The 24,150-nt window shown below is 40.4% G+C and overlaps 1 protein-coding gene across 1 annotated transcript in view; it reads right to left on the bottom strand.

Moving 5' to 3' along the window:
* The window catches only part of LOC126278001 (uncharacterized), a 79,561-nt gene that overhangs the window by 19,048 nt on the left and 36,363 nt on the right, over positions 1-24,150 (bottom strand). The window contains exon 3 of the mRNA XM_049977691.1: positions 23,146-23,223. Within this exon, the coding sequence (XP_049833648.1) occupies positions 23,146-23,223 (78 nt within the window). The remainder of the gene's footprint in view (positions 1-23,145; positions 23,224-24,150) is intronic.

Raw genomic sequence — 24,150 nt, 5'->3', positions numbered from 1 at the left:
TTATCCGTCATCTATCAGAGATAATTAGAACGGCGGAAAGTTTCACAGGACTGGAAGAAGGCCCAGGTCATAGCAATCTATAAAAAGGGTAGAAAATCGGATGCACATAATTACCGGCCAATTTCACTGACATCGATTTGTTGTAGAATCATGGAACATATTTTGTGTTCAGACATAATGTCCTTTCTAGACTCTGAGAAGCTCATCTGCAGAAACCAGCACAGTTTTAGGAAACAGCGGTCATGCAAGACACAGCTGGCCCTCTTTGTGCATGTTATACAACAGGCTCTAGATACCGGCTCCCAGGTTGATGCCATATTTCTCGACTTTCGAAAGGCGTTCGACTCAGTTCCACACTGTTGCTTGCTACAAAAAGTGCGCGCTTACGGTCTATCCAATGACATATGTGGTTGGATGGAAAATTTTCTAACAGACAGGGAGCAGTATGTCATCCTGAATGGGGTAATTTCAACAGAAACAAGGGTAACTTCAGGTGTGCCCCAGGACAGCGTAATAGGCTTTTACATAAACGATCTAGTTGATGGTGTTGACAGTGACCTTAAGATTGTTTGCCGATGATGCTGTACTCTACAGGAAAGTAGTATCACACGAAAGTTGTGAACAAATCAATAAGGATTTGCAGAAAATAAATGCGTGGTGTAATGATGGCAGTTATCTCTCAATATTAGTAAGTGTAACCTACTGCGTATAACAAGGAGAAAATCCCCGTTAATGTATGAGTACAAAGTAAATTATCAGTCTTTGGAAGTGGTAACATCAGTCAAGTATCTGGGTGTGACTAATGGAAATGATCTCAAATGGAATGATCAGATTACACAAGTAACGGGTAAGGCGAACTCTAGATTGCGGTTTATTGGTAGAATCCTGAAGCAATGCAGTTCTCCAACAAAGGAAATAGCTTACAATACGTTAGTTCGTCCAGTCTTGGAGTATTGTTCATCTGTATGAGACCCTTACCAGTTGGGTCTGATTCAAGAGATTGAGAAAGTCCAAAGAAGAACGGCAAGATTCGTGACTGGTACATTTAGCCATAGCGTTACAAATCTCATAGAAAGTTTGAAGTGGGACACACTTGCAGATAGACGACAAGGGGCTGCTCACTAAATTCCGAAATCCAATCTTCACTGAGGATGTAGAGGATGTAGATTGTACACAATGTAAAACATTGATTCTCATGCTCGAACAATAAGTATACATATCGACGACTTTGCGATATATCAGTGACATTATGGTATTTCAAGTTTTCTAACCCCAAGACCACATGTTGATAGCAGAAAAGAATAACAAGAGAACCAGCAGAATATAATAACAGGGGACCCAGTGCTACAGTTAGGAGGTGTTGTTGAAAACAGGATATAACTCATTAATAAGTGAGATAGTGTTGAAACATTGGTGTTCATTTGTTTGTTGGTCTTGTAAGGTCTTCCAGTTAACTTCACACAATTCTAGGGCCTCGATTTGGGTTTTAAGTAGTGCCTACCAGTAACATAAAATGTAAGAGGGAGTACATTACATTACACGTGTTTCATGTCCATACAGAGCTGTGTTTCAAACATAAATTTTCATTAATCTCTTTTGGTCTCAAGATATGTGACAGTTTGAAAAGTGCAGGACAACCACTTAGTGTACTTTAGCACTCTCTTTATTTTATATTTAGTGGATAAATATGCTATAAAAGACATAGGACAATTAACTTTGCTACTAAAAATTAAACAAACCCATGTGCAGACAGCTATACTATGCTTAAGAGTATTGTCAGCAGGCAAGGCGGTGGCACTGGACTGTAAGAGCAAAAAATAGTGCTGCCACCCACATTCACAGGTTACCAACGCTACATGCACCAACTAACCCAAGACACCATGACATATGTTTGTCTTTGTGGTCACCCTGATGTTTAATTACTTTCACATTCAATTCATGGTGAGAAGCTATCGCAAAAGAATTGTTCTGAATCATTAGTCTTGTACTGCCACAATGTTGTAACTTGAATGTTCAATACCAAAGAAAATGATGGATCTAATGGAAAAGGAATAGATATTCAAAAAAGGATGTTATTTGCATTCTGCAGAATGGAAACAAAATGGCCTTTCACATATACATTTCTTACTATGTTTACTGTATTGTGTTTCTTGGACTGTTTTCACAAAGTCACTTGTACAGAAGCACCCAGTCTCAAATTATATGCTAAGCTATTTGAAATATATTAATCAAACAAGATACTGACAACAACAAATGGGGTGAAGTTGCCCATTTTTGGACTTTATTTCTGAAACCAGTAACTTAATATATTGGTTTTTCTTTCACAGCAATTTTACCTTTTGCTCTAACATATCCAATTAAAACATAAAGGAAAAAAAAGAAGAGAAACCTGGGGGTGATGCCGGCTGACTGCCTCTTCTGCGATAAATGTGGATTGTTTATGACTCCAGTGTAGTGGCGTCTTCTGCCATTGAATGTATCAATCAGGATGACCAAATGTAGCAGGAAAAGGTAGAAGGCACCGTATTAAGACTCTTCCAAGCTTTCCAAATGATTTATTGTTTAAAACCACAGTGCCCTCGTACACCTCGGTCTGTGTCACAGGGCCCCACAATGCTGAGGAGACACTCCAGCGGCTCGTGCAATGCAATGGTGTGTCGTGCCGGCCTTGGCCAGCGGAATTGCGGCGTCATCAGGATGCATGTAGCTGGTTCGGCGGTCTGTGTCCCTGCTGACTCAGCACTGCACGGTGTGAGCCACAGGTGGCCAGCTGCGTCCTTCTCGCCGGCGTGGCTGAGATCGCGGCGACAACGAACACCCACAATCCGGCGTCTGAAACTGCGGCCTTGGAATGCCTCCGGCCTGTGTTGGAAGCCTGGACGCCTGCCTGCGCTAGTGAGCCGTGGAGTGGTCTGCCGATGGCTGACTACAGACCCCACTTCGGCCTCAGAGGGTCGAACCAGCGAACCGCCGTGGACTGTAATGCTGCCACCCCACCTGCTGCTGTTGCGTATAGCTGGTGGTGTGACACACCCCGTCGTCCAGGAGAGGTGCCACACTTGAAAAAATCTTGTTAGAAACCCACACCTATTTGCATACGCCTCTGTTTTGCTAACGTGCCGCACTGAGTCACGCACTCACAACACCTAGTTTGCACCATTGGGCCCATTCTGCCTGTAACTTGAGCCATGCAAACTGCTGCGTTTACGCTTTTCAGTGGTTCAACGGCCCTGTGGCCTCCATTCTACTTCGCAACTATTGGTATGCGTAACTCACTGCAATCCGGCCCACACCTGGCTGCAACTTGTGCTCAGAATATTGCACAAAACTAACTTTCCCTATCCTAAACAGTGGTGCCGCTACATTATTCCCCTCTTTGGAAAGACCCAGTCCCCGAGTCGACCTTTAACTAGCTCTTAACTTGTATGGGTCAGCACCCATGGCATACTTCCATACTATTAGAAACTTAAATGTGGCCTAGTGCCCCTTAAAACCATGAAATGAAACAAAACTTAAGAAATTCCTTACTGGACAAACACTACTTGATCCACCACTTATCTACTCATCTCACACCTTCAGTATCAAAAATTCACTGGGACATGGACTACCCTTGGTTTCCTCTTGGAATTTGCTCTCCGCCTGATTAGAAAGAAAACAACACATAAGAAAGTTAAGGCTGCAATGACACTTAGCACAGAGGTGCTCAAAATGATCTTTATTTGCTGTTGCCTTTCCCTATACTGAGCGACGTGTTGCACAAGCTGTTCGGCTGATATGCGTCCCTCTTCCTTTAAAATGAACTGGTTTGCGGATCTCAACAGACCTGGCTCCAGAGTTTGTTTGAACAAGGTCAGATTCTGCCTTGGCAAAAACTTTAAAGTGGCTTCTGGCCAATACAGCTGTGGCTGCATAACTTTCAATTGCGTGACTCCTAAAATTGACACTGGCAGGTGGAAGGTTGGTCCTATTACGTTACACTTAGTTCCATTGATTAAAATTCCGCTCCCCTTGAGCTCTATACGTTTCGCTTCTGTAAATACTCCCCACTCAAAACAACTTGCTACTACTACCAAATTCTCGTAGGTGGAGAAGATCCAATGCATCCCGACCCGTTCTAAGCTCAATTTTGGTTCCACAATGTCCCTTGGACAGTCTATTCCTTCCCCCTGGCTAAAAATAACTGCACCAGGCATGTGTCCCATATTTACAGCTTCACAGATCTTCCTCAAACATTCACTATTCTTGATCCAAACTCAACACCAATTGTGTGCCTACTTTCATCCTTTAATTTACACTATATGAACTGGTGCAATAAACACAACTTTCCTGACCCAGCACTGTCAATAACTATAAATTTAAACAGGAAATCATACAAATCTGACACCGTTCAACACATATTTATGATGGCTTTGCCGCAAAATTTACTCCGACACATTTATTTCTCCAGAACTGCGTTTTATTCCTCCTCCAACTACACTCCACATACGTCAGATGCTACACTTCCCTCTTCAGTGAACTGAGAACAGGGGTCACCATCACCCTTCCTCCCTCTTTAAAAGGACTGCTGTCCGCAGCAGGCTATATTCGAAAATACATACAACATATGGAAATACAATGCCTAATTACTCTACGCAAATCCAATGATACATGACACGAAAAAAAAAAAAAACCTACAAATACTCTACTACTTTTGGATCGTAAAGCATACGGTACCTCATGCTGTACACTATCTTCCTGGTTTTCTCTGTGCTAAGAACCTTTCTTCAATCTCTCTTTCTTCCTCTTTTCTTCCTATGACACACCTGGAATCATATCCAGGCAACCCTTAAATGGCCGTAACTGCCCAATGTGTACTATTGTTGTTCTAGTTGGCAGCTGAAGCTTAACATCAATGAGATGTGGTTTCAAGAATTTGGTATGGCCCTCGATACCTCGTGAGGAACTTCTTTGTTTTCCCTTTTTGCGTATAGGGGCTGGACAGCATTACCCATTGCACCACTCTAAAGTGCGATAAACTTCCTTACCGCTTTACTGCGTCTTCCTGCCTTTCCAAAGCCTTTGTATTCACCTTATGTACCCATTTCCGAACATCCCAAATTGTCCTTGCAAATCAACATACAGATTCACCGGTCCTTCCTTTCTGTAGCTTCACCAAATCAAATGGTAACAGCATTTTTTGCCCGTACACTACCTCATATGGAGACAAACCGGTATTTGTGTGGACTTTTGGATTGTATGTACATACAATATGCTTCAAATACTCATCCCACTGATGGTGATGAGAATCCACATAAAAACTCAGCATCTTCCCGATTGTTCAGTGTACTCTTTCTGTCCTTCTGTTGGCCTCTGGATGCAATGTGTTCATCCTCAACCTCTTTACATTCAACAATTTACACAGTTCCTTCATTAAATCCGACATGAAGCTGGCCCTTGGTCAGTTATTATTATCTCTGGTACACCAAACTTCAAAATCCAGTTGTTTATTAACGCTTGCGCGACAATTGCTGTCTGTTGATTTGGCATAGCCACCATCTCCACATACCTCGAAAAATGGTCTATTATTGTCAGAATGAATCTGTTCCCCAATGTTGTTCGTCTAAAAGGTCCTAAGACATCAATCCCCAACTAAGACAATGGACATATTGCTTCTGGTAATCGTTTTAGCTGTATCTGTTTCCGACTCAAATCTGCTCTCTGCGCACCTGGTATACAATTCTTAACATACTGATCCACATCTACTTTCCTATCTCTCCACCAATACCCCTCCGCTACTCTCCTATTCGTCGCTCTACACCCGCCATGACCAGATAACACGTGATCATGTGCTTCCTTTAAAACCTCATCTCTCAGCTTCGGTGGCACTATTACCCTTGGCCCTAACTCTGTTTCCCTGCACAGAAGACAGTCGTACATATTAAACTGTGGCTGCATCCAATACAGTTTACAATCATTGTCCGCATCCTGTAATTCTTGCCACACTGCTAGGTCATAACCTATGACCTCTACTTTTGCCACCTTCCTACTTAGTGCATCCGCATTACCGTGCTTCTTCCCAGGCTTGTGCACCAACTCGTAGTCAAATTCACTAAGCTTCACAGCCCATCTAGCAAGCCTAGTGGCTCCAACAACAACTTCAATGCAGCGCGATCTGTCACTACGTGAAATCTTCTCCCATATAAATAACATTTAAAATATGTGATTCCATAGATTATGTTAAGCACCTCCCTCTCAGTTGTTGAGTACTCCCTCTCCGCTGCATTAAACTGCTTAGACGCATAGGCTACACGATGTTCTTTCCCATCAATTCCTTGGCTAAGAACACACATCAATGCTCGATTCAATGCATTGCATGCTAATATAAACTCCTTTTCAAAATCTGGAAACTAAAGAACTGGACTTTATGTTAACACTTCTCTCAGTTTGTCAAACGCTTTCTGACTCTCTTCTGTCCACTCAAATTTCACACCCTTCCATAACAATCGCATCAACAGCTGTGCTATATCTGCAAAACCCTTCACGAACTTTCAATAGAAATTCCAAATTCCGATGAATGATTGCACTTTCTTAACTGTTTTTGGTTCCCGAAAATCCCTTACAGCCTATACCAACCTCGGATCTGTTCGCACTCTTCCTTACTGATAATATGACCCACATATTTTACTTCTTCCAATGCAAAATGACACTTCTCCAGACTCAACTTCAAATGAGCTGCTCTTAACCTCGTAAAGACTTCTCTTAACCACTGTCTATAATGCTCCATACTACTTGAAAACATTATAATGTCATCCATATAGACAAGACACTGCTGTGGTTTCCTGCCCCTCAAGACACTGTCTAGCAACCTCTGAAACACTGCCGGAGTGCTTTTCAAGACGAATGGCATTCTAATGTACTGGTAATGGCCTCCAGAAGTACAGCAAGCAGTTTTTGGATGATCCTCTGGAGCCAACTCTAACTGATGATAACCACTTGTCAAATCAATTGTAGAAAAGTACTGGCACTGCCCTAAGTGACCCAAAATCTCCAATATGTTTGGAATGGGGTATGCACCTGTTACTGTCTTATTATTGAGGTATCAGTAGTCACAACGAAACCTGTATTTCTTAGTTCCATCCACAACGACAATGCCCACTACCCAGCAACTATTACTATGCCCTATAATACCGTCCACAAGCTGCTGATCAATGAAATCCTCCACAATCAGCTGCAAATACCTCAGTATTCCGTATGGTTTACGGTAACAGGTGCTTCATTCCCTGTTGATATATTATGTTGAACTAATGGAGATTCTGTCAACGGCCCTTGCGGAAAAAACAAACCCTTCTTCCATATGCTCTCTTTTTCCTCCTTTCAAATGCTTAATTTTGTCATGCAATGCAGTTCTATCGGCAGTTAGTGATTCATCGCTTCGCCTACCTCTTAAACACCAGTCTTCATCATCTGGCACATCCAAATTTGCTACTAAAACTCCTTTCCTAAAATCCATGTCTACAGCGCTAAAATTATACACGTTCACGGGAACTCCTCACCCGTCATTCCCCTCCTGTATGCATACAACACTATGTTTCACAGAACAACCCAATGGACCCAAAACTTCATTATACTGCAATGGTTCAACAACACATACTGTACCCACAGGTAGATTCAACTGTACACTTACCCCAAGCCACTAGAAACACACTCACGCGAATTACGCCTTAACGCTAATGTACACAGTTCAATTGGTTTGTTCATTACGTTGAACACCCCTCACGACAGCTCTGCACTGACAACAGTTTCCTAGCTAAAACAGCATTCCATCAACTTCCACAGTTCATTGTCCAAGGTCAATTTTGGCATGATGTTGATGCAAGAAATCTACTACTAGGATCATGTCGTAGCCCTTTCTTACCCATGGTATTACCTCCATGCAGGCCTTAAATAATACTTTCTATTCGAAAGACAACTGCCACCAACCCAAAGGCGTGACCTCCTTATCCCACATTCCACGCAACTTATAACGTGGTGGGTCTAGCTTCCTTCGTTCCATTATATTCCTAGTAGCCACTGACACTTGCGCCCCTGTGTCCAAAAAAATCTTGAACTTTTTAGTTCCTATGGATCCTACCACTGAACATTCCACCTCTTCATATGTATTCGTAGCATTGCAATTAAATGGGAGCTCCTTTAGGTGGGTCTAGGGGCCCCTCTGCCGTTTTATGATTGCCACCCCCTACGAACTCCACTTCTCCATCCTCCACGCTGCTGATTTCCACCCCTTCCTCTATACCTCGGTGACTGGGTACATTGCCTCAGCTCCTGTTCTGTACGACCACTCTTATAACATTTTATACCCGTTGCAAACACTGTTGGACTATCACGTACCCCCAATGCCACATCTATTTCCTCACATTGCATTGCCAGCTGAATGGCCGAATAAAATCTTTCGGATTCCCTTTTTGCACTTTCCATGATATATGTCCTGATAACGCCCTCAAAAATACATCAAGTGCACTTTGCTCGGCCTCCTGTAACAGAACACCATTTGCCTCATCGCTCTGACCGAAATAGTAAGTATACTCGCTAATTTCTCTTATTCTGCCCACAAATTTCTCTACCATTTCCCCCTGTCTCTTCGTCATTGCACTCAACCTCTCCCTCAGGCATCGAGCACTATTCTGTTTCTTGTCCCTTTGTGAAAGCCCTTCCTTCAACTACTTAAACTGCCCTGCCTTCCTTAAGGCCTCAGAACACCTTACACATGTTTTCGCTTCACCTGTTAATCTAATCTAGGCTACATGTAACAACTGTTCATCAGACCAACCATTCATCACAGCTGAAATTTCGAAGTCCACCACAAACGAACGCACATCCTCAGATGCCTTGCCAGGAAACAGAATAATCATACTCGCAGCAACTGGATCTATCTCCAGCTGCGGCATCCTAGGCAACGACGACTGATCCAATGCGGTTTCCCGCTCACTTCTACATGTTAATTCACTTCTCAACAGCGTATTGTCCACTATCAATTGTGCTACCTTTTCCATCAAAATCCGTACAGCTTCTCGTTCCAACACACCTTGCGTCCCTGACTCTGCCATTGTGCGTAATTAAATGCCACGAAAAAAAATAAATAAATAAATAAATAAATAAAATAATAATAATAATAATAATAATAAATCGTACTGCCCCAAATACACTAACACTTATTCTGACAAAATAATAATAATAATAATAATAATAATAATAATAATATGCCTACACAAAACATCTAATTGGCCTGCCACGAGCCATACTCAAAAACACAAAATGGCAAGAAAACGTCCAATACGCTTCAAGCCATACTCAAAAACACAAAATGGAAATAAAACGTCCAATACTCTAACAAAAGCTGGTCAAAACTCGCCACATCTTGTGAATGTAATGCGGGCGGTAGGCTCGAACGTAGTACTGGACAGACAACTTCCGCCATCCTGACACCAAATGTAGTTGCGTCTTCTGCCACCGAATGTATCAGGATGAGCAAATGTAGCGGGAAAACGTAGAAGGCACCATATTAAGACTCATCCAAGGTTTCCAAATGATTTATTGTTTCCAACCACAGTGCCCTTGTACACCTCGGTCTGCATCACAGGGCCCCGTAATACTGAGGAAGCACCCCAGCGGCCCGTGCAATGCAATGCTGTGTCATGCCAGCCTTGGCCAGTGGAGTTGCGGCATTGTCAGGATGCCAGCAGCTGACTCGGCAGTCTGCGTCCCTGCCGACTGAGCGCTACTCGGTGTGAGCCGCAGGCGGCCAGCTGCGTCCTTCTTGCCAGCATGGCTGAGATTGCAGCGACAATGAGCACCCACGATCTGGTGTCCAAATCTGCGGTCCTCGCCTCGGGATGCCCCCGGTGTGTGTTGGAAGCCAGGACGCCTGCCCGCGGTAGCGAGCCGTGGAGTGGTCCCCCGCTGGCTGGCTACGGAATGGGACCTCGCGTCAGCCTCAGAGGGTCGAACCAGCGACCCGCCGTGGACTGGAATGCTGGCACCCTATCTGCTGCTACATGTAGCTGGTGGTGTGACACACATCCCCATCCAGGAGAGCTGCCACACTCTAAAATATCTCGTTAGAAACTCACACCTATTTATACGGGGCTGTGCACCTCTGTTTTGCTAACACGCTGCTCCGAGTCACATACTAACAACACTTAGGTTGTGCCAGTGGGCCCCTTCTGCCTGTTAATTGAGCCATGCAAACCGCTGCGTTCATGCTTTTCAGTGGTTCAATGGCCCTGTGGCCTCCATTCTACTTCCCAACAGTTGGTATGCATAACTAACTGCAATCCAGCCCACACCTGGCTTAACTTGTGCTTAGAATACTGCACAATACTAACTTTCCCTATTCTAAACGGTGGTGCCGCTACACCAAGATGACTTTATTTGTTTTGAAATTTTATTAATAATTGAAAAATAAATATAGCATAATTGTTAAATATTAATACAAATTTTATGAGTAACATAGAAAGCAAATTTAAGAACAAAAAGTGTGTTCACACGTTTGCTTTACAAAATTCTGAAGAAACGAACACTCTTCTATTTCAGCACTAAAAATTGCCTGCCAATCTTGTGTTTTACCAAGATACCCATGAATCCTGCTTATCATGGTTTCTTTGGGTTTGTTTTTATACTTTTCTAGACTTGATAATACTTATTTTTCCATTTAAAATTTCCATGGCAGACAGGTCTAAAATATCATGGCTACATTTCTTCAATTCACCTGGTTTACATTTGTACACAGGCGACACTCATGACAAATTCATAAGTTAACATACAGAGACCTGCAACAATAACTTCTTCACTCCACCACTAGACTATCACAGAGAACTGTTGCTGCATTCACTGCATCACACTGTTGCTGCCATCCTTGGGTAACATCTGACGCATTCACGGATTTTTTTTTCCATTCCAGGCCTGCTTGAGAAACGACTGTCAACTTTTCTATGAATAGGTAAGTGTAACTGATTCACTTCTGTTATTCTTCTAGTTATTTTTGTGAAGGGTCAATGAACTACACACATAAGACCTAGACACACGAGTTATTTTGTAACAGTCCATGCTTAGTATTCAGATAGAGGCTCAGAATAATGTAACTTTCAATTACAGGTTGCAAAGCATAAAAGACAAAACTTGCAGTAAAAACCGTTTTCTTGACATCTACCAATACTCTCTTATACTAAGAGTCTCGCAATGAACACAAGTAGCAACCTGACATTGCTTAAGTTAGTCAACTGAATTCTGAGATTCCGTGTACTATTGGTGATCAAAGCCGAAATAACTAGTGATACCATCATTTGCCACTGTCTTTTATGAGGACTATACCTTGTTTAATAGGCAAAGCTTTGCAAGTAAAGGTAGCCTTTAATATGGAACTATATTTAATGGCCTATCAAAACTCTAAGAATATGTGTTAAGATTCTCATTTTGTTTGCACACTGTGTACATCACAGTTTCATGATGGGGGCTCTTACACACAGTTTAAACATTCTTAGGCATAGAATGAAATTTTCACTCTACAGCGGAGTGTGCGCTGATATGAAAGTTCCTGGCAGATTAAAACTGTGTGCCGGACGGCGACTCGAACTCGGGACCTTTTCTTTTCGCAAGCAAGTGCTTTACCAACTGAGCTACCCAAGCAAGATTCATGCCCCGTCCTCACAGCTTTACTTCTGCCTGTACCCTGTCTCCTACCTTTCAAACTTGACAGAAGCTCTCCTGCCAACCTTGCAGAAATAGTACTCCTGAAAGAAAGGATATTGCGAGGACATGGCTTAGCCACAGCCTGGGGGATGTTTCTAGAATGAAATTTTCACTCTACAGCGGAGTGTGCGCTGATATGAAACTTCATGGCACATTAAAACTGTGTGCTGGACCGAGACTCCCGAGTTCGAGTCTCGGTCCGGCACACAGTTTTAATCTGCCAGAAAGGTTCATTCTTAGGCATGATCTCAGTTGCTTCACAAAGAAAATGGTCTTTGTCATAATGGTGTAACTGCACCATATTGCAAACATTTTCAAGTCACTGAAAATTTAAAGACAAGCTCAGCATGCTCGTAATTCCTCTATATTGTTTTAAGGTGTGTGTGTTAATAGTTTAAGGATCATTAACAATTTATATCTTGCTTAATAGCAACTTAACACATAGAGCACACAGTTCAGTTGATAATTGGAAGCGTGATTCAAGTTATCATACGTTGGCTGTTTAGAAAGTAACCTCCAGTTGGCAGTAAATAAAAAACGTGCATGGACAAAAATTTATGATATGCTATTGCTATTTTTCAACACAGTCATCACTTAAATTTAAGTGTTAGTCATAGCATTTCATTAACTTATTAAAAATTCCTTCTTCATAAAATTCTTCCACACTGCGCAGAAAATCTGTCACATTTTGAAGTTCATTGTCATCATTGAAGTGCTCCAACACAAGCTACTTCTTCGTTTGAAAGAAGAGCTGAAAATCACTTGGTGGCAAGTCAGGGCTATACGCGGGATGATCAAAAATGTCCAATTTGAAATGCTTCAAAATCTCTAGAGTTTTTCATGCTCTGTGAAGACAAACCCTGTCATGCAAAAACACAAAACTGGATGGCAGCACAAGTTGTTTTGTATGGCTTACTTAAGTTTCTTCAAAGTTTCACAGTAGTCATCCGAAGTGATTGTCGTTCAATGTTTCATAAATTCAACCAGCGTCCCAAAATACTGCAGCCATAACCTTCCTCAATGACAAAGTTCGGTAGGCTTTTTATGGCTTGCACGGAGAATTAGTATGGCTCCAAGCCATCAACTATTATTTCACTAGGAGATTTATGCATGCCAGCCAAGTTTCGCCACCAGTCACAATTCTTTTCAAAAAATCTTCTTCCGCATCATAATGTAAAAGTTAACTCTAAGACAGAGATCATTCATTTAGTTTTATGGACTCTGTGAGCAATTTTGGTGCCCACCGAACACAACTTTTGAGAGCCTATGATATCGGAGACAATCATCATGATTTCCTTTCAGTGAGCTGAGTAGGGACTTGGTGAATGCTATGCCTCCATTGATTTCTGTCCTGGTAGGCTACAGATTTTCTCTCTCCACTGCATTCCGCATTTCTCCTCTCCTCTTAAGTCCTTCGCATTTCTTCTCTCCTCTTAAGACCTTCACTAATCTGGTATGAACATGTCTTCTAGGCTACCCAGTCGGTCTTTCTCCTAGTACCTCCATCTCCAAATACTGACGCGTAGTTTGAATCTGGTGCCTTTGCTTCACATGACCTAATAATTTCAGCCTCACAGCTCTCATTCTTTCCCCCACTGTCAAGGTCACTTACAGGTACCTCCTTATGTACTTGTTCTTGACTCTGTCTCTCGTGGTTTTTTGTTATTATTTATGACTTAGGTCCCCAGACTATATGTCATGATTGCCAGGAGACAGGTTTTATAGATGGTCTGCTTAAGCTCTTAGAGGTCTCTCTTGTCCCAGATTAGGTTTTGTACTTGATGGAAGAAGCTACAGCCTTTTGCTACTTTGTTTAAAACTTCTAGTTTGGCCCTTTCATCATTTGTTATGACACTACCCAGATAATTAAAATTTTTCACACATTCAACCTTCTCTCCTTCAGTACTATGTTAAAAGGTGTTGGTGTCCAACTAATGTTCACTGTCAATGTCTTGCTATTACTCACAGTCAGATTGAATTCTTTAAACTTTTTATCCCAGTAAACCAGTCGCCTCTCAATACCCATTTCCAACTCTTCCCAAATGGCGATATCATCAGCAAAAGCACTGAGGTCTTCATTTTCCACTTTCTTGATTTCTTTCATGACTGCATCTATAAGCATAATGAAGAGTATGGGGAAAGCAAACTGGGTTACCCAAAACCTGTCTTTGTCTTACAAGGGGGACCCTCCATACTGTAATCACAGATTTTGATGCGCTTCAAATATGTGGATTTTGAAGTTCATTGCATACTTTGTATACCTGTAACATTACACATATTCCGAGCAAGTCATGGTAGCGCAGCAGTAAAGGTTCATGGCTACAGCGCTGAAGTTACCGTGTTTGAATCCTGATCAGGCCCTCTTTTTCCCCCCAAAATCGAATGAATTTTTCAATTTTATTCTAAAGAATATCAACAAACAATGTAAGGTGTTCAAAATTATAAAAATATATTCACTTATTAATTTTTTCTGTCATACAATATTACAAAATCTGATTTTTCATTGTCCACATTGCTTGAAGTGCCAGAACAATGTTGTGGGTGATACTTATGAAAGAAACAACCAAAGCACAAATTTTCGCAGCATCATGCACATTTTATGAAAGCAACCATCTTGCAGGTACACGGTTTCTTCATGAGTGATACTGGGAAACACAATTTTTTTGCATTCAAAAAGATTTCTCTTTCATCCGTTAATTTTGATATGAACCATGTGCATCTAATCATGCTTTCAAAATTAGGTGTGCTGAATTGATGTAGGATTAGCGAATGTAATTTTATCGAATCTTCCCTAGAAGCGATCATTCTATTGCCTTTCATCAAGTCCGGAGCATTCTGAATAATCTTCGTGAAGATTTTCACCTGTCAGTAAAAATAAACATCGCAGGGCTGGCAATAAGGAGTGCACTTTGGTGGGACCACGTTTAAGGTGCAGGTGCTCACTTTCCCCTTCATCAGTGAATAGGTGATCGTATAACGTTGAATCGGTTTGCCCTCCTTACGAATGGATAATGTACAAAAAAAATTTCTGTCCCACATATGGAAGAATTACAGAACGCGAAACTTCTTCGTACACCAGTTTCGTTCCCAGATTTTGTACAGGACACGACTACAATTCTGTATTTCCCAGTTAATTTATCTACTCGTTTTCGAACGTTAGGATCAAATTTTCTGTATGGTTCTTGAAAACATAAAAAAACATATGGGATCACCTTTCCTTTCCTGAGGCTGTTATGGTATACTGGCCGTATAAGAATGAGTAGTCTTGTTTAAATCTTTTTTTCGGACAAGAATGGTTTTTGGTCCTTTTTCCGAAAGTGGTCTATTATACGTTGCCTCATCCTGGCAGCCAGTTTGATCAATGTTGATTATGAAGTCAAGGTTTAAATTCTACAGAAGTATTTTCGTTTGTATGGGGAATTGTTCGGCAGCTGCTAAAACCTCGTCTATTGTCGCAAATTCTTTAGAGCTGAAGAACTTTGAAATTTTTCTTTGCCGAATCTTATGTTTTTTCTTGAATCGCTCAACCCAAGCATGGCAGGCCACGAAATTGAAGCTTTCCGATAAAAAGGGAAGAGCAGTGTTCTTCACCCACTGCTATAGAGTTCTCGTTGTCACCTGATCTCGGAAAAAATTTTCATTATTTTCACAAGCCATTCTCTTTTTTTATGATACACTCGACATATATTTAATGTCAATATGATTTACCTGTTCCAAATTCTGCCTCGCTTCGAAGAACCTTTCATAAGTCTCACAATCAATGTTTCTACATTTATCGAGATGAGTTCCACCTCTTTTTACATCCTCTTTCCATCAATGTAGTATCGGTTTATGTTTCAATCGAGAAACACTGAGACTGCAGTCTTTCCAGGTTCCATTAAGGATGAGCTGCTGCAAGAGCGACTGCTTCTTTCCTTGTAGGACAGAGGCACATAATCCCGGTTCTGGCATGAACTCTTCGGGATCGTAATCACCATCTTCCTCTATCCCCATACACTGTAAAGTGAAGAGGTTTTTTGTTTTTTCATTTGTCCGAAAGAGAAAATATTCATAAAAAAGTAAAACTTACCGCATCATATTCTCCCAATTCATCTCCTCCATTGAAATCTATCATTTCATCATCAATAATGATCTGTCTTTCGGCCAAGAGATCCTGTATTGCGATACATATCTCATCACCAATTGCAACAGAATTGGCATATATCACTCTAGGCAGTGTATTCATTACCAGATTCAAATCGCGGAGTAGATTTTCAGCCTATTTAATGGCATTTGTGATTTTGTTTTTTTGATTCTTCGTTCAACTCCTCTACATGTGGAGCTTCTTCTGGCTGCACTACTGCAGAAACACCTGGTTCTTCCATTTCACAGAATTTTTCTAACACACAGCACTAGAGATGCTTTGCGAATAATTGATGCTGTAGTTAGATTCGAACGTAAAGGAATGCAACTCACATCCTCACTGGCTGCAACTAGGAGCTGGGGTTCCCAATTGGCTAATGGCATTCATGGGAGAGGGGACGATAATTAGCGGAGATCGATTTCAGGTAATACAGGAAGCGACCGTTGTACAAATATGTGGAACGCCAACTGGAAACAACAAACGGAATGAATATTTGAAAAAATTAATACTGAATATATCTTTATAATTTCACACACCTTACACTGTTTGTTGATATTCTTTGAAATAAAATTGAAAAATTCGGTCGATTTTGAAAAAAAAGGGAAATAGGAAAAGTACAGTAGCAGGATTCGAACACTGTACCTCCAGCACAATAGCCGTGAACCTTTACCACTACACTACTTGCTCGGAATATATGTAATGTTACCAGTATACAAAGCGTGCAATGAACTTCAAAATCGATTTCCTCAAGAACCAAGACCAGTCGCTAAAATACCGGATAGCCAGGTACTCAGGGTAAATGCCTCTAAAAGACATTTGAAGTGCATCAAAATTCGTGATTTACAGTATGGAGGGTTCCCTTTTCAATTAATGAATAAGGAACATTATGTTTTCTCAAGCATTCTTATTTTTTTCATTTTTAACTCTTGCTACCCTATCATATGCTTTTTCCAAATCCAGGAACACTACTATCCTTTTTCCTAAGACTTCTGATTTAACGAACAGAGGGAAAAAATTAAGTCTATGTTCCCCTGTTACTTGTGATGTTTTAAGCTTTTCCTCAGTCTCTTTCCAATGATCTGTTTCATTATCTTAAGGCAGTGTGATTCCTCAGTAGTTTATACACTTCTTTTTATTTCCTTCCTTAAACAACAGTATAACAATTCCCTTTTCCCAGTTGTCAAGCATTTTTGTTCTCTTTCCCTATCACCACCAGTATCCAATGTAACCACTGTATTCCTTGGATTCCATCTGTCTCGTAATCAAATCTGCTGTCAGCTCATCTCTCCTGCCAACTTCCCATCTTTCATCTGTTTCAGGGCATTTTCAGTTTCTGGCCAATAAATCGGATGCTGTTCTTCTTCTACCTCAATGACTTCGGTGTCACTTTCTCATCCATTTTCCCCATTTAATAAGACTTCAAAATAAATCTTCATTGCTTCCCTGATGTCTTCCATGTTCTCGATCCCCATCCTCTGTTTCAATTGCTTTTTTTAACTTTTCTGTCAGATCTTTTGCTTTTCAACAACTCATATAACCATTTTTGCTTCCCCATGCTGTCATCCTCTTGTTTCTGCGTGAATATTTTCCAACTCTTCTCCTTTTTTTCTTTCACTACTCTCTTTACTTGGAGTTTCTTCTGTCAGTATTCCTGCTTTGGTGTTGTCACCCTGTGCACATCTTTCAGCAACAGCCCTTGGTTCTGATCTCGTTTTTCAATCTCCATGTTTTTCTTTGCCATACTGTGTTCTGTAATTGTATCTTTTACTCTTACCGTTCTGCCAACTGATTTCTTTCCCTTTTACTTTCCCCTTTGTTTTGACGCATATTTGCACAGCAGTACTGACTATTGCTGTGCTAAACAGGTTCCATGATTCGTCCACACTACCAGTCTCAATTCTTGGAAATTTTTTGCTACTAACTTTTGAAAACTTTTCTTATTTTCTTTTTCTTTCAGCTCCCATTCCTTAATTTTAGGCATCTTTGTACATCAGTCACTCTTTTAGTTTTATAATTTAGATCAGCTACTAGTAACCTGTAATCACTATCCAAACATCACTTGGATTAACTTTGGTGTTCCCTACTTTTTCCCAAATTAATTTGCCTTTTAAGACATAGTCAATAAGTGTCTTAGATTTGCTATCCCAACAATATCTAATAGTATTACGGCTGTCAATGACAATCTCAAATAAAACCGTATGAGAAATCTGTGAGAATTGTTCAGAAAGTTCAAGATGGTGAATCTTCGATTTTCACGAACTGTCTCATCAATCTGTTTGACACAATTGTCCCTCACAAAAGAAGGCCTAGCACTCATCTCTTCATCATGAATGTTTATTCTACCACTTTTAAAAACTGGACCCTCTGTTGTACAACACTTTCACTTATAACATTTGGACTGTATACAGTACACAACTGATGATGAGTGGCTACTGTTGCAACGTTCTGCACCAAAAGAAATCTTATTACTTCTCGCACTTTTTTTCTGAGGTTATAAGAAGTTACTAGGTGAAAGAAAGAGGTTTGTGCTCCCACAATGGCAGTGCTCCAAACACAAATACTAGCTTCATATTTCATCAACTGCTCTTTACAAAGCAGTCATAGACAAATTTGTTTAGAAATGGTTAAGAAGCATGTTTCCATAAGAGCACAAACAAAACTAAAATAGAAAAATTTCTTAGGTAAAGAATAATTGTTCAGGGACACTTTCTTACTTTCACATATTTGTTAGAATACTAACTAGAGAACTTCATACAATGTTGAAGTGTGAAATTTGTAAAATGTTACCTAAAGATTGGTTTGAATAACACACTGTTTTAGACATTCCCTTATTTATCTCTAACTTTAGACCCGACTTTTCCAACCAGTTACAGATGAACCTACAGTTTACAAGGAACCTGGAACCACAGCACAAAACATTTCGAGTGCAAAATACGTGATGAGAAACAGAAACAATACTAGGAGCAACTGAGAACTGAAACTCAAACCCAGGGATTAGCAGTCTTATACCACACTTCGCCATATTTGGTAATTGAAAAGTATGAAAATTAAATAAGATGTCTGCGCAATGTCGACTGTTCAATAGGCTCCAAATAAATACTGTGATGAGATGATGGCTTTACACAGTGTAGAAAACATTCCCCAGACAAAGTTGGTTTCACTGTAAGCATAGATGTAGTAGGTCTCACCAAAATCTGGTCATTCCTTACAATCCTGTCCTTTTAAGAACATTGATTACTGAAGCTCTTGTATAGCACTAAACTTTGCCACTGTTGCAGGGAAGAATGCAGGTTAGTGAAATGAATGTGTACAGACAGAGAACTACTGTGGGGTCCTCAGTTAATAGACTCAAACTTACCAAAACTATGAAAGTAGATCAGGAAGGGTCAAAATAGAAGCTGGTCAACTTGTACACTTTCTGCTCTAACTGCTAAATGGTTCTTACCCAGAAACAGATGACATGCCAGCTATTGCAATCAGGTTGTGCATTGCAGTGACTACAGTTCAGAATCTGATGCCAAAAATGTATCCAGATGTTTCTCACTTTAAATAAAAGCCTCGTGAATGGTTATGTGGCAGTCATGCCTATCCCAAAAAATTATCATGTAGCTGCCATCAATAATATGTTGCTGAATCCATTAAAAATGGGAAAAATGGCGTACAGTTCAGCAGACACGGTTGTAAACACAGACAAAGCAATCCATTGCTCTTCAGAATTTTTGAACACAGTAAATGCACAATAGGCTTATACTTCACCTGGATGGACATGTGATGTTGATGAGAGCTTTCAAGTCACTAACTCCAGAATGGCAATAGGATGAAGTTCAGGCCTTTATTTTAACTGAATCTACTCAGAATGAAACAATGTTTGTGTAGCATATTTCACTGAAGCCCAGTGACATTTCTTTTCATTTTGAGACACCACAGTTTTCTCTCAAAGAAGTGTTCATCGCAATGAGGATAAATAAGTGGCAGTTGGACTTTTAGAGTACTGCTCCCTCAAGATCACTTTTATATGATTTTCTCAGAACATCATACGTACGTACGCGCACACACACACACACACACACACACACACACACACACACACACTACCATTCAATTGGCACTGTTGCTCAACACATCCAGTCTAACCTGACATAACTAACTTAACCCAATCTGTCTACTGTATCACTCATACTATATTTCAGTCGATGGAATGACAGTATGCACAGGTATTTTCTTAAATATCATAATAAAGCATTAGTATTCAGCTATCTTAACAGTACTTTTGATGAAAAGTGGGTCCTCAGCCTACTGAATGAAACGTATTCTGCAACTGGCTATTAAAAATTTTATTTACTGTGACTGCAATTTCAACAGTTACTGTCAAACATTATGGGATGTTGAAACTCACTCCATAACATTAAGTTGTGACATACTGGAGCATAGATCCCTGCAGTCTGAAACCAAATACATGTAATGGTACAACTCTACCTGCTTTTCCACACGCCATGTGAGAACACATCATGCAGCTAATACAATAACAGCAAAAAAATAGCATGAAAATAAAACATATGTATCATATACACCAAAGTACAATGCACATGTCATTGTGTTGGATACTTTAAGAGAAAACTGCAGTAATGAAAGAAAGGGTGAACAAAATTACAAAAAAAAAAAAAAATCACATAACTTACACAGTATGGACTGGTTACTATCTATCACCTTGTAAACTACGATCAAATGTAATTATGCTACTCTGTCCAGAATATAATTTAACAGAGGGTGAATACATAAAATTCCCTGTCAAAAAATTATAAATTTTCTTCTTTCAATTACGAGTTAAACACTGCATATATTGTGTTTAATATATATGCTTTGTTGTGAAGACCATTAAGCATTATATAATATTAGGTTACACCTACATCTAAACATGTATTTAAAGTCCAAAAGGCTACTGCAATTTTATCACAACAGAGCTCTGTAAGGCTGATTATTACATTCTTAGCACGTACTAGAATTATGTCTACTTACGAAGCATTATGCTTTTCTTGAAGCCTCCCAGTGGCATTTTCTTAAGCAACCTTGGAATATGCTTATGCCAAACACTTAAGTGTGTACAATGAGATGACAAAAGTCATGGGACAGTGATATGCATGTATACAGATAACAGTAATATTGCCTACACAAGATATAAATGAGCAGTGCATTGGCAGAGCTGTCATTTATACTTAGATGATTCATGTAAAACGGTTTCCGGGCTGATTATGGCCGCACAAATAGAATTTACAGACTTTGATTGAGGAATGGTAGTTGGTGCTAGACACACAAGACCTGCCATTTTGGAAAACATTAGGGAATTCAATACTTTGAGATCTGTCGTGTTAAGAATGTGTCAAAAATAACTAATTTTAAGCATTACCTCTCACCATGAACAGCTCAGTGGCCAACAGCTTTCACTTAATGACCAAGAGCAACGGCATTTGCGCAGAGTTGTCAGAGCTAACAGAGAAGCAACAATGCATGAAACAACTGCAGAAATAAATGTGGGACATACAACAAATGTATTTATTGTGACAGTGCAGTGAATTTCTGCTTTAATGGGCTACGGCAGCAGTTGACTGATGCGACTGCTTTTGCTAACAGCACAAGATCTTGGGCTCATGAACATGTCGGTTAGACCTTACATAGCAGGAGAAGCATGGCCTGGACAGATGTGTCCAGATATCAGTTGGTAAGAGCTGATGGTAGGGTCTGAGAGTGCAAGTTGGTGGTGGCTCCATAATGGTGTGGACTGTGTTTACATGGAATGGACTTGGTCCTCTGGCCCAACTGAACCCACCACAACTGAAAGGCTTGTGTTTGGTCACTTGCTACTTGGAAACTATTTGTCCCAAACAATGATATAATTTTTACGGATGACAATATACCACGTCACTGGGCCACAATTGTTCACGATTGGTTTGAAGAACATTCTGGATATTTCGAGCGAATGTTTTGGCCACCCAGATCACTGATTATGAATCCCATCGCACATTTATGGGACATAATCTTGAGGTCAGTTCTTGCACAACATAATGCACCAGCAACATTTTTACAATTACTGACAGCTATAGAAGCAGCATGGCTCAATAGTTCCGCAGGGGACTTCCAACATCTTATTGAGTCCATGTCACATCCAGTTGCTGCACTACGCCAGGCAAAAGGAGGTCCAACACAATATTACAGGAATCCCATGACTTCTGTCACTTCAGTGTAGGCCTATATCACAGTTGAACAATTTCAAACAACAGAAAATCCAGGACGGAATGAAACCCTACTATCCCTTCCCCTCCTCCCCCAGCCTCCTCCTTATCCCCACTCAGTCGCCACTTCCATCATGCACTGGTGCTGCTGCTCGCAGTGTGGTTTCAGTTAACTGAAACTGCAGTAGTGTGTGGGAGTTGTGTGTGTGTGTGTGTGTGTGTGTGTGTGTGTGTGTGTGTGTGTGTGTGTGTGTGCGCGCGCGTGTGTCATCTATTTTTGACAAACGCCTTACTGTCTGAAAGCTTTATTTGTGACAGTTTTTTTGCTGTGCCTATCTCCGACTCAGAATCTGCACTATATGTTGAACAATTTCATTGACTTCATTCATTATGATTCTACACGGAACCCATACAAGCAGAAAATACTAAGCAATGGATAGCTGATATACCTTTTATGCAATCGGTTTTACACAGGCAGGTATTACCCCCTTGAAAAAGCAACAATAAGAGAAAGTGACGCATTCTGCATTCTCTTATCAATACAAAACTCTGAACACCTCTGTCTTTCTAAACACAAAGCCTAACACATTCTGTGAAACTCAGAAATCATCTACATTCTATCATATTACTGATACAATGATTCCTCAAGATATTCTACTAATAAACACTTTAACAGCAGATGGCCTTCCACAGCAACAGAAAAAAATTGATGGGAAAATAGCAGCCTACAATTTTACAGGACAACAGAAAAGTATTTGTCACGAATACTGTGACTTCTGGCACGCAAACAGAGCAGAAATTACATGCACTGCGTTAATCGGGAGCGCTACAAACTTGTCTGCAAATAGCAGTGCTAAACTGCACATGTTCGCGTCACGCGTACCTGGAGGGTTAAGTTTCAATTCTGTGTGCCATTTTTAAATTAACAAGGAACTGTCTTTTAACTAGAGTGATTCGCAAATGCCCCATAAGTATGTCACACAGAAAGAAAGAAGACAATGAAATCCAGAATTACAAGAGTAACATTTAATCAATACAGAACTTTTTTTTCTATCCTAGAATGTTACTCACAGCTGAATCAGGTTTCAGCAGGATGGGCTCCACTATAGCACTTGGCACTATTTCATCGTCACTAGTATCGTCATCATCCTGAAATAAAACAGAAGAAAGAAAATGAAACTTAATAGTTCACTGAGATTAGTTGGGTAAATTATTGGAATTATTTTGGTAAATTATTATGCAGACACTTTAATGTGGGAGTTTTAGGCTGGGGATTTTTGAACTATGGTAGTGTAAGGAGGGGTAAATGTTGGGCCTTAACTACAACATTTCTGACGTTGCCAAACTCAGAAAAAAACTGTAACGTAGTCGTTACCGAATGCTTTGTGAATGCCACTTTGGTTTGGATTGTGCACTGCTTGTTGTTTTCTGTTTTCATTTTGAAAGAACTGAAGAGACTAATCCTGCTCTATCATGGGGTTCAAGTACAATTCTCAAAAACATCTGAAGGATTTAGTGATCCTTATGACCAAATGTTACTTCTGTTTCCACAACAGCACAGAGCATGGACATAGGCTGTCAGCCCTGCAAGAAGGGGGGAGGGCTTGTTCTCTCACACCACTCCTCTTTTCTTGGGCAGCATAAGTTCTGGTTTGTTTACGACCACTGCCAACTGTCACAATATAGAGTCTGTACTACACCAACACTAATGACCGCAAGAAAAATTACACTCTGTAGCTGTTAACTTTATACAGCAATGTTTTATCAACAGAATTTGTAGCAACTGCAACAGCAGCAGTAGTGGTAATTGTAATAACAACAACAACAATAATAATAATATCATCAAACATGACATTTGCAAGTGGAGCTTGACTTACTCAAAGTAAAGTAATAAGTAGCAGTTGACAACAAGTCTATTTTTGAAGCATTTAACATTATTGACAAATCAGTTGTTGAAACAGTTCTTAGGATGAACAGCAGATGTGATAACTACATACTTCACATGGCTGTTTTGCTGCCCACAAATCAATTAGAGGCCATAGCATTCAGCTACTTACTGTGGTCAAAAGAGCTGGT

Source organism: Schistocerca gregaria, chromosome 6, assembly GCF_023897955.1.
Source record: "Schistocerca gregaria isolate iqSchGreg1 chromosome 6, iqSchGreg1.2, whole genome shotgun sequence".
Taxonomy (NCBI): Eukaryota; Metazoa; Arthropoda; class Insecta; order Orthoptera; family Acrididae; genus Schistocerca; species Schistocerca gregaria.
Note: the sequence above shows the minus strand (reverse complement) of the source record. Positions and strands in the feature narration are given on the sequence as shown.